Here is a 12,539-nt window from a genome sequence, read left to right as displayed (position 1 = left end):
TCCTGCTAAGTGAATTAACAATCCTGCTACGTACTTTCCATTTCCACTTCGCTCCTCTTTTGTCTTTCTTTCCTCCCCTCCTCTGAAAGTCTTCAGTTCCTAAATGCAGAAAAGATGCTGCAGATAGGAAAGCCTCAGCCAGCTATGAGAACCTTCAAAGGTGATACTAGGTACTGGGAGTGATTGTTTGTACAAGCACAAAGCCAATCTGCCAGGAGTCTTCCCAGAGAACCACTGTGAAAGGCTGAATCTCCTGTCTGTGACTCTGAGTGTGACCTTCGGCAAGTCTGATGGACTTTCTCGGATACTGTTCTCTTTCTAGTGCGAAAATCCAAGGCAGCTGATGAGAAGAGACGCTCCTTAGCTAAGCAAGCACGGGAAGACTACAAGAGGCTTTCCCAAAGGGGAAGGAGCGGAGAGGGGATGCAGAACCCTCTGGCTGGTCCACAGAAGCCCAGAAGACCCCCTCTTCCCCCGAAGCCCCAGTTTTTCCACCCACTAGGAAACTCTCCACAGTCTTTAGGGTAAGAAACCACACGAATGGCTTTCATCGTAAGCACCCGGATGCGCTGATTAAAACGTTATCTTGGGACAGGAGGGCTGGCTTCCTGCTTAGGTCAATGAAGGCTTGCCTCTAACCCTGTTTTCTTCCCTGGAAGATTTCCACAATGGCTATAATTAGAACCCCACCCCAGGGTGAAGATGTCTAGTTAGATGATTTCCTGTTTACCACTTACACCCTGTGGCAACAAGCTAACAGGAAAGAGAAACAGGAGCCTGGAAGGTGGGCGGATGTATGATGCTCAACATTGCCTCTAGTGGTCAAAAAAAGAAAGCCCTTGCAAGCAGGTGGACTCTCCACATCCCTGGGACTGCTTTTTATTGCTGAAGAGTCAGGGTTTGATGGCAGTTCTCGTTCTAAGATGCAGAGTCAAGGCCATATTTTCAGAATTTTGAAATGCTCCATCTTGGAACCAAGTCTTTATTCTGTGGTGAAAGTACCTTTACCTCTTAGGCACAACGCATATCGGCACAAAAAGAATACCTGGAATAAAACCCTATCCCTTGTGTTTCCTGTCTATCAGATTCTTTTTTAAATGACTACTGATTGTTATTCTAATGTTTATTTGTTTGCATATAGTAGGGATCAAACCCAGGGCCTCCCACATGTCAGGCAAGCACTGAACCCCTGAGCTATGTCTCCAGCCATAATATTTCAGTACTTAGAAAGAAATGTTTAAGATCAATTATTGATTGCATGACACAAACTGCATCTAATCTAAACTCTATTAAGAGTTTGGCAAAATGAAACAATCTCTGATTTTTTAATTTTTTTTTAAAAAAATATTCTTTTCTTCTTACTCCACGGAAAGCTCTAAATTGAGATGTGGTGACCAACAGTTTGGAAAATGAGGTTTTATTTTTTATTTTTCCCTTACAGCTAAAAAGAAAAGGTCAGGAAATACACACCTCCTTAACTTTGTAGCAGGCCACGAATAGACTCCTCCCATGGCTCTGCTTAGTGTAACTCTGCTCACAGAGCTTCATGGTGGCTGTGTCTTGTTTTCCAGCACCTTCCTGGGGCAGCATGGGATATGGCTCACACGATGTCTCTTTCCTCTACTTTTTGGTGTACTTGATGGATGACAAGGAAGGTGGCCTTTTAAAGGGTAGTAGACAGTTCTTGTCAGTTGTGTTCAGCTCATTTTTTCCAACTTAGACACTGTATGAAGAGCTCTCTTGTGTGCCAGAGCAGTTGGGGCAAAGCTTGGGACTCTGGGCAACTGTGACACAAGCCAGCTAGGAGCCAGCCTAGAGAAAGACAGACAGTAGCCTGTCCCATGTATGTGAAATTTTATTTCATTTCTGAGGAGTATGTGTAGAAAAGGAAGTTCATGTGGAAACTAGTGTGAAAATTTGTCATATAATAATATCCTGTGTGTGCCAGGTCTGCTTTCTGGGAAAGTCAAATATTATAAGACATTTTCTCTCAAATCCTCTGAATGTTATAAATGATAATACATAGCCACATTTGCATACGTGCATGAATGTTTGCGGAGTTTACATGTCACATAGAACCCGTGGCATGAAATCTTGCCAGCAGAATCACAAAAATCATGCTAGTTTGTACAGCAGGAAATTTCCATAGCTCACTCAGTGTCCATGTGTTAGACTGAGATTCTGCTCATCCAGTGGCTGTCGAGCGGGATTTGGGGTCTGTTTATTACATTGCTGCTTCTGCCTTCTGAAGTGGAGCACACCCACCCTAGAACCCCGTTCTGATAGTTCTGATGCTGAGTTCATTCCACGATGGTGTTGTCACTTATCTTCCCTCCCTGGTCTGCAGACATATCCCCTTTACCTTCTTCTCCCAAGAGCATCTCTTAGTAGAAATAAACCTCCTCAGAGAGGGAGAGGTGAGCAGAAGCCGAGAAAGAAGCAGAAAAGCAAGTCATAAACAAGCGAGGGAGGCAGCTACCTCATTCCATGTGCTTGTCTTTGTTTGCACATCCAGTCTCTCCAGGAAAACAACTTTGACTTCTGAGTGCTTCTTTTCTCCAATGTTAATTGGGAGTTAGTGGATCTTCTAACCCATAGTAAAGTGAATTTGAATCTAACACAGTAGTGGTTATCGCTTTGACTGGTTCTTTAGGAGCAGACAGATGAATGTGTTTCCCTTTCTCTGATCTTGAAGAACCGTATAATGGTGGCATGTAGGGGGCCCAACCTACCATTAGCTCTGCCTTGTGATTAGATGTTGGGAATAGAAATGCATATACTTCTCTTCTCTCACCGCTTCCTCCCTTCTCTTCTCCCTCTCTCTCTCCCCTTCCTGTCCCCTCTTCCTTCTTCCCTCTCCCCTCTCTCTTTCTGTATAAAGTTGTCCCCTCAGTATCTATGGGGGCAATTCCCAAGATCCCTTGAAGAGACCAAAATGTGAAGGATGCTCAAGCCCCTTGAATAAAATGGGGCAATATTTGCATGTAATGCATGCACAGCCTGCCTGTACTTTAAATAATGTCTAAGTCTCTTGCAGTGACTAATATCATGAAAGCGCTATATAAATGAGTAAATACAGCATTGCTTGGGGAATAAGGACAAGCAAAATGTCTTAGTATAGTAGAAATTTTTTCTTTGATTATTTCCAGTCCTCCAGTGTTTGAATTGATGCAGACCAGTTTATGTGTGCATATATATGTATATATACCACATATGCATGTGCACATACGTGTGTATATATGTGAGGCTATATACACACACACATATATATATATACATATATAATGGGTCATTGTTTTTTCCCTTAAATTACAGTTAAACTTTAATTCTCCTTTAGCACAGATAAAAATATCACATCTATAATCAGATTATCATAAATTACCATTGATTTTTTTATTGAAAATGTATACAATATATCCTGATCACAGCTTCCTCTCCCTCATTTCCTCCCAGGTCCTTCCCACATCTTCACCCATCTAACTCTATACTTTCTTTCTCTCTTTAGAAAATAAGCAAGCAGATAGAAAAGCAAACAACCCAGAATTTATAAAAAATAAACAGTGAAAAAGTATAAGACAAACACACAAAAATAAAACCCATAAAAACAGAAAATTGGAAATCATAATATACAATCAAAAGACCAGTGAGATTGAAAAAAATGCCCCCCCAAAATGATATAAGACAAAAATAATTTATTCCTAAAACACCGTTGAATTTATTTTACACTGCCCTGTGAGTACAGCCACAGCCTCTGGTGTGTCAGCCCTGTGCATGTGGCCACAGCCTCTGAGTTCATGTGTGTGTCAGAGTCTAGAAGACACTTTTATTGGTGTCACCCACACCCCCTAGCTATTACACTCTTCCAGTGTTTTTGTCCACATGGCTTCCTGAGCTGTGAGGGTAGGGATTTGATGAAGACTTTTATGGCTGAGTGTTCCAAGACCTTTCACCCTCTGAATGTTGTCTGGCTGTGGGGTCTCTGTATATGTTCCCATCTGCTGGAGGAGGAAGCATCTCTGATGGTGGCTGAGCAAGACATGGAGGACATGATTTCCAATGAGTTAGCTCTAACTTGAGAATCGTCTTACCCATCACAGGAATCAGGGAGTGACAAGGACAGAGTCCAGCTCCACCCAGGAGGACATCATCCGATGGTTCAAAGAGGAACAACTGCCATTGCGTGCAGGTTACCAGAAAAACTCAGACACCATTGCTCCCTGGTTCCATGGTGAGTGATGAGACCATCTCTGTTGGCAGACAGTGTTTGCTCAAGGACAAACAGAAGGTCTTTCTCCTTCCTTCTTCACTTGTGCCATACTAACAGAATCCTTCACTTTATTTTCATGAAGTGTTTTCTCAGTTCTTTTGAGAGAGCTGCCTTCCTGTGCCTTCTTAGAAAGCAGTAGGCATTCATGGCCTCTTCATAAGGGTGAATTCTTCACCACAAATACAGCACTCCAGGGTAGAGGCAGGAAGCAGGGCTTCCTAGGGAGTCAGAGGAGAGGGTGGAGCTTCAGCAATTGCCACTGTCTTCCTCCTCTGGAAAGTCAGTGGGGGCTGTGCGTTGTAGTGGGGCAGGGTTAGCAGGCAGAAGGCCAGCTATGAGTCAGCTTTTTCTTAACTAGTTGAGTTACCTGGAAGAAACAGTGGTCACTTTTTATAGCTGTTCAACCCACTTGAGCCCCAATTTCCTCATCTTTGGAATAAGAATGTGGAGCATTTTGAGCTTAAAGAGTCCTGTGACTTTGATGATTTCTTTCCGATGCTCTAGTAAGTCCACAAGATGGGGTGTTTTGAGTCATGAGACGGCATTAGCTCGGCATTCAGCATTTGGCTTAAGAGACTTGGTTGACTGAGACTCCTCTGACGACCCAGGTCATACCCTCTGACTGCTTCATTTGAAGAGAAGTCAGTTGTTTCTTTAAGGCCTGTGCTTAGGAGCCTGGGATATCGCTCTGACAGAGTTATTTGGTCAGAATGTACAAAGTGCTCAGTTATAATCCCAACCCAGAAAAGAAAAAAAAAGAAAGGAAGGAATTACCTGTGGCTGAATCGAACTTTCAGCTAAGTATCCATCCGAGGTATTCTCTCCCACTTAGCAAGCACATAGAGTGTCATGGTTGGAACTATGTTTAAGGCATCTCACTCTTCAGTAGCGTCATTGTACACATAAACAGACCACAGAAGATCAGCTCCCACACACACATGCGCAGCCACTGCTAAAGCCTCACAGCTCATCGGTGACAGCCTTCTCTCAAGCCCTGCTTCTGAAACCTGGGTCCCAGCAGATGTACCAGCTGCCCTTGGATGTATCTGAGAGTCAGGCTTTGGTTTTGATCATTCCTGGAGTCCCCCTTCCCCTCCAGGGACAGGGTTGCAAGCGTCCCTCCCGTCCGTGCTGTTGTGCTATTGTGAGAGACTAAGAGAGGACTCTGCAGATTCTGCATGCCTTTGCCAGGGCCATCTCCCTGTCTGCTGTCCCCAGTTATCCTTTCTAAGACAAGCACAGGAGACCAGCCGGGTAGTTTCTGTGTCCCTGGACAGTTGATGTATGCTGTCACCCCTGGTAATGAGAGTACTCAGATTTTCAGTTTTGTGGGGGTTTGTTGCTGTTGTTTTGTTTTGTTTTAAACAGCGGGGTATGAGAGTGTTATTGGAAGTGTTAGCTTAAGTCATTAAGAATTCTGCTATATGCACTGGCAGTTCTGTCGGAAAAACAAAGCTAGAAGACACAGCAGGATTAATAATCCACTGGGAGCTTTGCTTAGAATATACAACTTCGGAGTGTTCCATATAATACTTTATAGATATGACATCGTCAATCTGTTCTTAGGCAAATATTTATCATAGTTATAAGGAAAATAAATAACACAATAAATAAATAATGTGATAATAAATATGCAGTCATTCAGTCAGTATATATTTATCCTCCATTTTAGGGAGACCGAGTTTCACGTTTCCATGATGGTAAGGGGGGCCACACATTGTCTCTCTGAAATATGTTTGCTCGCATGTTAGTACTCAGGAATGGCCCGACGTCACTCTTAAGAACATCTTTTCATACCCACGTAGCATAATCTCTTAAGACATGGAATTTTTGGAAAGGAGAGACATTTGCGTGCTGAACATTCCTAATCCAAATAGCCAAAGCAGACACACTCCAGGGCCACTAACATGTTCTTTAAATAGTTCAGACTTTAGAACCTTTCATGCCCTATGTTTTCTGGTTCTAACTGCTCAACTTTCAGGTCTGTTGAAATACGTTATCATTTGAAAACCTCCTGTTATACTTGTGGATAAGTATGTTGAACAAGGCACACTCAATCCCTACTGAGTATGGCCGAATACCCTGTCGTGATCGACCAAACGTATACTCCTGCCTCTGTTACTGCTGTCTCTGTACTTACCAGTGCTTGATGGTGCCTGATTTCATTTCCTGTCTTGTGGGTCCACAAGGGAATTGCAGTGGTTGGGCTTGCCCTGATGAGCAGTGAGCCCGAGCCCCTCACGTATTTGTGGGTGAGTGTTTGCTGTAAATAATTCTTCAGATTTTTGGTCATTTTTTTTCTCAGGGCATTTATTAAACTTTTGTTTTGATTTGCAGAATTTTATATATTCTCAATACTAATCATCTATCAGTTCTATGAACTATTTTTTCTTTTAGTCTATGATTTATCTTTTAACACTCTGGCACATTTTGAGGCACAATTTTTCATTTCAGTGCTGTTTGGTTTAGTTTTTCCCTTTGATGATTTTTGGCTTGTATCATGTACAACCAACCTGCAATGTTTTATAGATATACATACATATATATATATATATATATATATATATATATATGGTATAGAGACATCTTTCCATTCATTATTATGATAAACTTCACATTACCTAAAATTCACCACTTTAACTGTTTCTATTGCTCTTTTAAAACAGAAAACATTATTTTTAGTAAGCATTGGAAGTAATGATTTTCCTTATGACACTTCATACATTAGTTTATTTGACTTCACTGACATTCACCCCACCCCTGCCTGCCCCTCATCTGCTTCCCTTGTTCTACCTTCTGCCCTCCTGTCCATCTTAGCAATGCTATTTATCTGTGTGTGCACGCGTGTGCTGGCCCACATGCCTATGCATGTGTGTAGAGGTCAGGGTCAGGCTTCTTCCTCTGTCATTTTCCACCTTGGTTTCTGAGACAGGCTTCTCACTGATCCTGGAGCTTATGCCAGCAAGCCCTTGGCATCTGCCTGACTCTTCTTCTCCAGTGCTGGGTCTCAGGTTCAATACCCAGCTTTAACTTGGGTGGCAAGAATAGGAACTCTGGTCTTTGGTTGTGTATCAGGCACTTCACCTGCCGAGCCATCTCCTCAGCCGTTTGGCTACTATTAAACGTGATGGCATCTGTTTTCTGGAGTTATAGGTAGTTTCTGTGCCAAGGATCAGTATGAGGTGTAAGCGGGAAGTCTTTTCACGTCTTTCCAGGGCCTGTCCTATATCTGGGTATGTGTGGAGACTTCCTAATTTATACAATGTATACAGTTGTTTTTGAATGTCATAGTCTTTAATTTCTACCTCACAAGGGTGAAAATGAAGAGGAATGAAAGAGGCAAGGAGTTTTGAAGTTTAATTTCCAGAACAAGATATGAGTTGCACTCCCGCCCCCCATTGTGAATGGGGAGGTGGTTAATGTGTGCAGGGGGTCTGTACTGAGCAAATGAGCTCATGCATGAAGAGTCACAGCACCCTTCCCGCTCGCACTCCCCTCTCCTCCCAGAGAACAGGGCTTCTGCTTCAGCCTACCAGAAACCTTTTCCCTGCCTGTGCTTTCTGCCATCCCTTTATTGCAGTCTCGCAGTGCTGAGAAGTAGCCTTGTGAGTTACACAAGTAACATGTGGTTCTCCAGTAAACCAGATGTTAATTCCTGCCAAAGCTGTCCTTAAAAGGTCAGAAGGCAATAGTGACATGGAAGGTCATGGGATAGAAGCCACCATAAAGGATAAGGGGATTTTGGCTGTTGGAAAGTTGGCAGGTCAAGGCTGAGCCTGTGGGATAGGATGTAGCCACCGGGTGGGCTGGAGCTGCTGTCCTAGATGCTTCTGTGTCTGAGACGTATCATCCTCCAAATACGGACATTAAGGGTATTTTTTTTTTGTTTCCTCAGCAAAAAGGATTATTTCTTCTTGTTTGTGTCATTTTTATCCCTTCACATGCTGTTGTCCTAGACTAATTCTCAGCTCAGTTATGTCTTTTCCCTTGACTACAATCCCGGTTTTTAACCGACTTTATTCTTGCAGCTAGTACCAGGGTCCTCCAGTCCTTCAGCCACACTGTTTAGTCTCTGGTGTTTATGAAGTACATGAGTCCTTCTGCCCAGCTGACCAGCAATGTCACCAAGCATAAGCTAACCCTGGGCTCTGAGTCTCCAGAGTGCATCGATACATAATCCACTCTACCCACTAACATGCTTCGAGGACTCATTGGGAGAGTCAATGACTCAACACACCTCAAGTGTGAAGTTACACCCACAAGTCCATTTCTTCATTCTACCAACATTTCCACACCCCCCAAAGAGACAAAACTAGCGGTAGAGGGATCTCGGAACCTGCCAGACACTGGGCTGTGAAAAGACAGAAATGCAGAGAGAAACATACCTCTAGTTCAGGGCTTCCCCAGTGGTCTTCGCTGCTAGACAGCTTCACTCCCACACTTGCTTTGCACATCATTAATGTTGAAATCATTTACAGTTACCAAATAGGGTATAATTGAGATCAGTGAAGTAGCTCCATCCTTGCTTGTCCTCTGGATGCCTTTTGCAGATGGGACACATAACTGAGCATGCCTTCTAGATGCTGTAGTCTCAAGAGTTTATATTTTATGCCCCTCTGAAAGCAAATTCTATACTTTTAGTAGAATTTGACATTGTTGGATCATACTATATACCTTTACTTTGTTCTATTTATATACACTTCTCTACTTCATTCTTCTTCATTTTCTCCATTTTTTATAGGAGTAGTTATCCCTGGAATTCAAGTTGCCTGTAGACAGCCATCAGTGTGGGGGTCCTGTGTTTTTCTCCATTTCGGCAGCTTTTCTCCATACCCCCAGCTCCTTCTGCAAGGGTACAAGACACCATCAGAGCTGGTGTAGGTAGCTGATCTTATTAAGAAAGGCTCATAGATACACCTCAGCAGACCTGCCAATCAGGGCCTATTAATGACCTATCCTTTGACCATCTTGCTCCAGAGAAGAACTTTCTTAATGTTAGACATCAAATCCTGCTCTCCTTTCACAAAGGGGTTCTCACGTAGCTGTCTACCCAGCACAAATTATTGATGCATGTGGCGGTTCAAGGTCTGTAGCTAAGCCTCAGGTGATGGCTTGTATTCTATGCCATTCATTATATCTAGGACACACACATTTTTTGAGGTAATGAGGCTATGACTAAGGAGCAAAACCCATGTCACCACCGTGTGTTGCAGGAAGGGCAACTGGAAGCCATTCCCTGGTAGGCACTGTGGAGGAACCAGCTGTTTAACATGCAAACTTACATTAGTGGCATCAAGGCACTTTTCCTAATTATTACCATGGGCTTGTTCAGATTTTTGAAGCTACACAGGTTCATTCTATGATCTATGGTTCTTCTCAAGAGAATGCTGTGTGCTGCTGTTCTTTTCTGGAACACTCAGACCTTTCTTAGCAATTACGCAGTTCCATGATTGTTCTGCACAGATCTTACCGTGATTTCTGTTAATGATGAGGATAGAGAGGACCTTGGACTGCAAATAATTCACTGCTAATGTGTTGTAAATGATGTACTCGAGTTACAAATGTCCAGTATGCCAGTTTTGGGGGTTTGTGTGTATGTGTGTGTGCTTCCACCTGCATGCATGCATGCATAGAGATGGAACCCAACATTGGTTCCATTGACCAGCATTGGACTTATGATTCAGGATTTAGTCTTAAAGTTGTCCTTGACACTGTTGGAGCTGTGAGGTTATCCAGAAGTCAGTGGCCAGTGGAGTGGGTACAACAGAAGCAAGCGTGAGTATCTCTGCTTTAGGGGATCTTACTTAGGCTCTGTGTACAAGGGGGATCCTAAAGCATTGAAGAAATCATGATTTTTGTCCTTAGACTTTTCTTGGTCAGCACATGTTTTGTTTGTTTGTTTGTTTGTTTACCAATATCTTCTTAAACAACTATATGACTTTGGGCACTTCTTTATGCCAAGGAAAGAAGACCAAAGAAATAAGTGGTGTTAAGTGTATATGGAATTGGCTGCATGACTTCACAAATCTGAAGCCCTGTGGCCTTGGCCAGGTGACCAGACCTTTGTGCTTCTGTCACTTTTCTGTATGGCACAGGATGACTGGGTGAAACATGAGGGCTTGTTTGTTGGGGTTTCTGTCCTGCCCAGTTCCCACAGCCAGGAAATCCCAAAGAAAACCACACAGAATTCTATCCTAATCATAAACAGGTTGGCCCATTAGCTCAGGCTTCATATTAGTTCTTATAATTTACATTATTAGCCCATTATTCTTATCTATGTTAGCCACATGGCTCGGTACCTTTTTCAGTGGGACAGGTCACATCTTCCTTCTTCTGTGTGTGGACAGGACTGGGAAGGAATGGGCTTCCTCCTTCCTAGAATTCTCCTGTTTTCATTGCCCCACCTCTACTTCCTGTCGGGTTGTCCCACCTATACTTCCTGCCTGACTACTGGCCAATCAGCCTTTATTTAAAACATAATTGACAGAATATAGAATTGTCCCACACCACTAATGGTGTAGGAGTTCCTTCTGTTTATGTGTTGCTTTCATTGGTTAATCAATAAAGAAACTGCTTGGCCTGATAGGTTATAACTTAGATAGGCAGAGAAGACAGAATTGAATTCTGGGAGGAAGAAAGCAGAGTCAAAGAGCCGCCATGTCATGGATCTGCCAGGTCAGACATGCTGAATCTTTCTCAGTAAGCCACGACCTTGTGATGATATACAGATTGTTAGAAATGGGTTAAATCAAGATGTGAAAGTTAGCCAATAAGAGGCTAGAGATACTGGGCCAGGCAATGATTTAATTAATACACTTTCTGTGTGGTTATTTCGGGTGTAAGCTAGCCAGGTGGCCGGGACAAACAAAGGGCCCCCACTCTCCATGTTACAACTGGGGACCAAATCTTTCAATAGATATAGAGTGTGAGGTGCAACAAAAACACCAGGAGATAAATGTAACCATCAAGAGGGTGAATGAGAATGGGTAATGCTGTTAATTCTAGTCCATTAGTTATGAGGGAAACATCTGGATAGCATTTTAAAAGCTTTGCTTATGGGCATGTCTTCTGAGCTGTGACTTGGGGCAGGTCCCAGAGCTCTCAGGAACAGTGCTCTTAAGTGTAGCAGGAGCTGAAAGTATACAGGGTAGAAATGAGAGACTATGAAGCCTTAGACTCTCTCCCAAGTGCAGTTGGAGACTGTAGAAAGTTACTTCTCATCTTGTGCTGAAGGCAGATTGGCATAGGAGACTCTGGGGTACCCTAACAGCAGAGACTTTGCAAATACTGTTTCCAGCAGCCTCTGCTTTTTTATATTTTTGGGGACACCCAGAGGCAGGATTGTAGCACAGATGGCAAAGAAGAAAGGCAGATGGCAGACAAAGCATTGGAGGGTATCCCAGGACACGGGCAACCTGCAGCAGCCTGGCTCTGGTAAGCTGTGCAATGGCTATCTCCTGCAGCATTGTGGCAGCCTTAAGTGTAGCCTGAAGTCTGTAGAAAACAAACCAGGCTGAAGAGAGTAGGCACCCTAGTAAGATCTGCACACCCAGCTCAACCACACTTATTGTTTCAAGAGAAATGCATCTTTTGTGGGTTGTTCTGGGTAGATATGAACACCTCTTTCTGCAATGCATATTTGTAAAATGTCATGAACATAATGAGCAAGCACCAGAGCTAAGGACCTGGAACAGACCCTGGCCCTGCAACCTTGGCATTGGCGTTTTTCCGCTTAGCTTGCTTGTCTACAAAACATAATGATAATAGTACCAGATCTTGTTTAGAACTCTTTGAAGGTTAAATAAAAGGTGAAATGTAAACAGAAGCACATTGCACCACCATGGGAATGGGTAGGAGTTTGCTATGGGCTCAGTACCTAGATCCAGTAGCACCACCATTGGATTGGGTAAGAGTTTGGCTATGGGCTCAGTACCTAGATCCAGTGGCACCACCATTGGAATGGGTAGGAGTTTGGCTAAGGGCTCAGTACCTAGATCCAGTGGCATACTTATCCTGACATTCTTAAAGGTCCTAAAATACTATGTAGTTTTCTGTGAGCACACTTTGAGACATATTAAAAATTATTTACTTATTTCTATTTTGCCCATATGAATGTTTGTCTGCGTATTTATATTTGCACCACACACATGCCTAGTGCCAATGGCGGTCAGGAGAGTATATTCGTTAGATCATCTGGGACTGGAATTACAAGGAATTGTGAGCTGCCGTATGGGTGCTTGAAGTTACAGATGGTTGTAAGCCATGTGTACTG

The 12,539-nt window shown here is 43.1% G+C and overlaps 1 protein-coding gene across 3 annotated transcripts in view; it reads left to right on the top strand.

Annotated features, from left to right (window-relative positions):
- Positions 1–12,539, top strand: part of Sh2d4a (SH2 domain containing 4A) — a 57,002-nt gene that overhangs the window by 33,272 nt on the left and 11,191 nt on the right. For all 3 annotated transcript variants that reach the window (XM_041674852.1, XM_041674850.1, XM_041674851.1), the window contains exons 6-7: positions 323–524; positions 4,098–4,228. In XM_041674852.1, coding sequence (XP_041530786.1) covers positions 323–524; positions 4,098–4,228 — 333 coding nt within the window. The remainder of the gene's footprint in view (positions 1–322; positions 525–4,097; positions 4,229–12,539) is intronic.

This window comes from Microtus oregoni, unplaced genomic scaffold (genome assembly GCF_018167655.1).
Source record: "Microtus oregoni isolate MIOR12 unplaced genomic scaffold, Mior012 000025F_ref0000491, whole genome shotgun sequence".
Taxonomy (NCBI): domain Eukaryota; kingdom Metazoa; phylum Chordata; class Mammalia; order Rodentia; family Cricetidae; genus Microtus; species Microtus oregoni.
The sequence above is the reverse complement of the archived record's forward strand: the minus strand, read 5'-3'. Positions and strand labels throughout refer to the sequence as shown.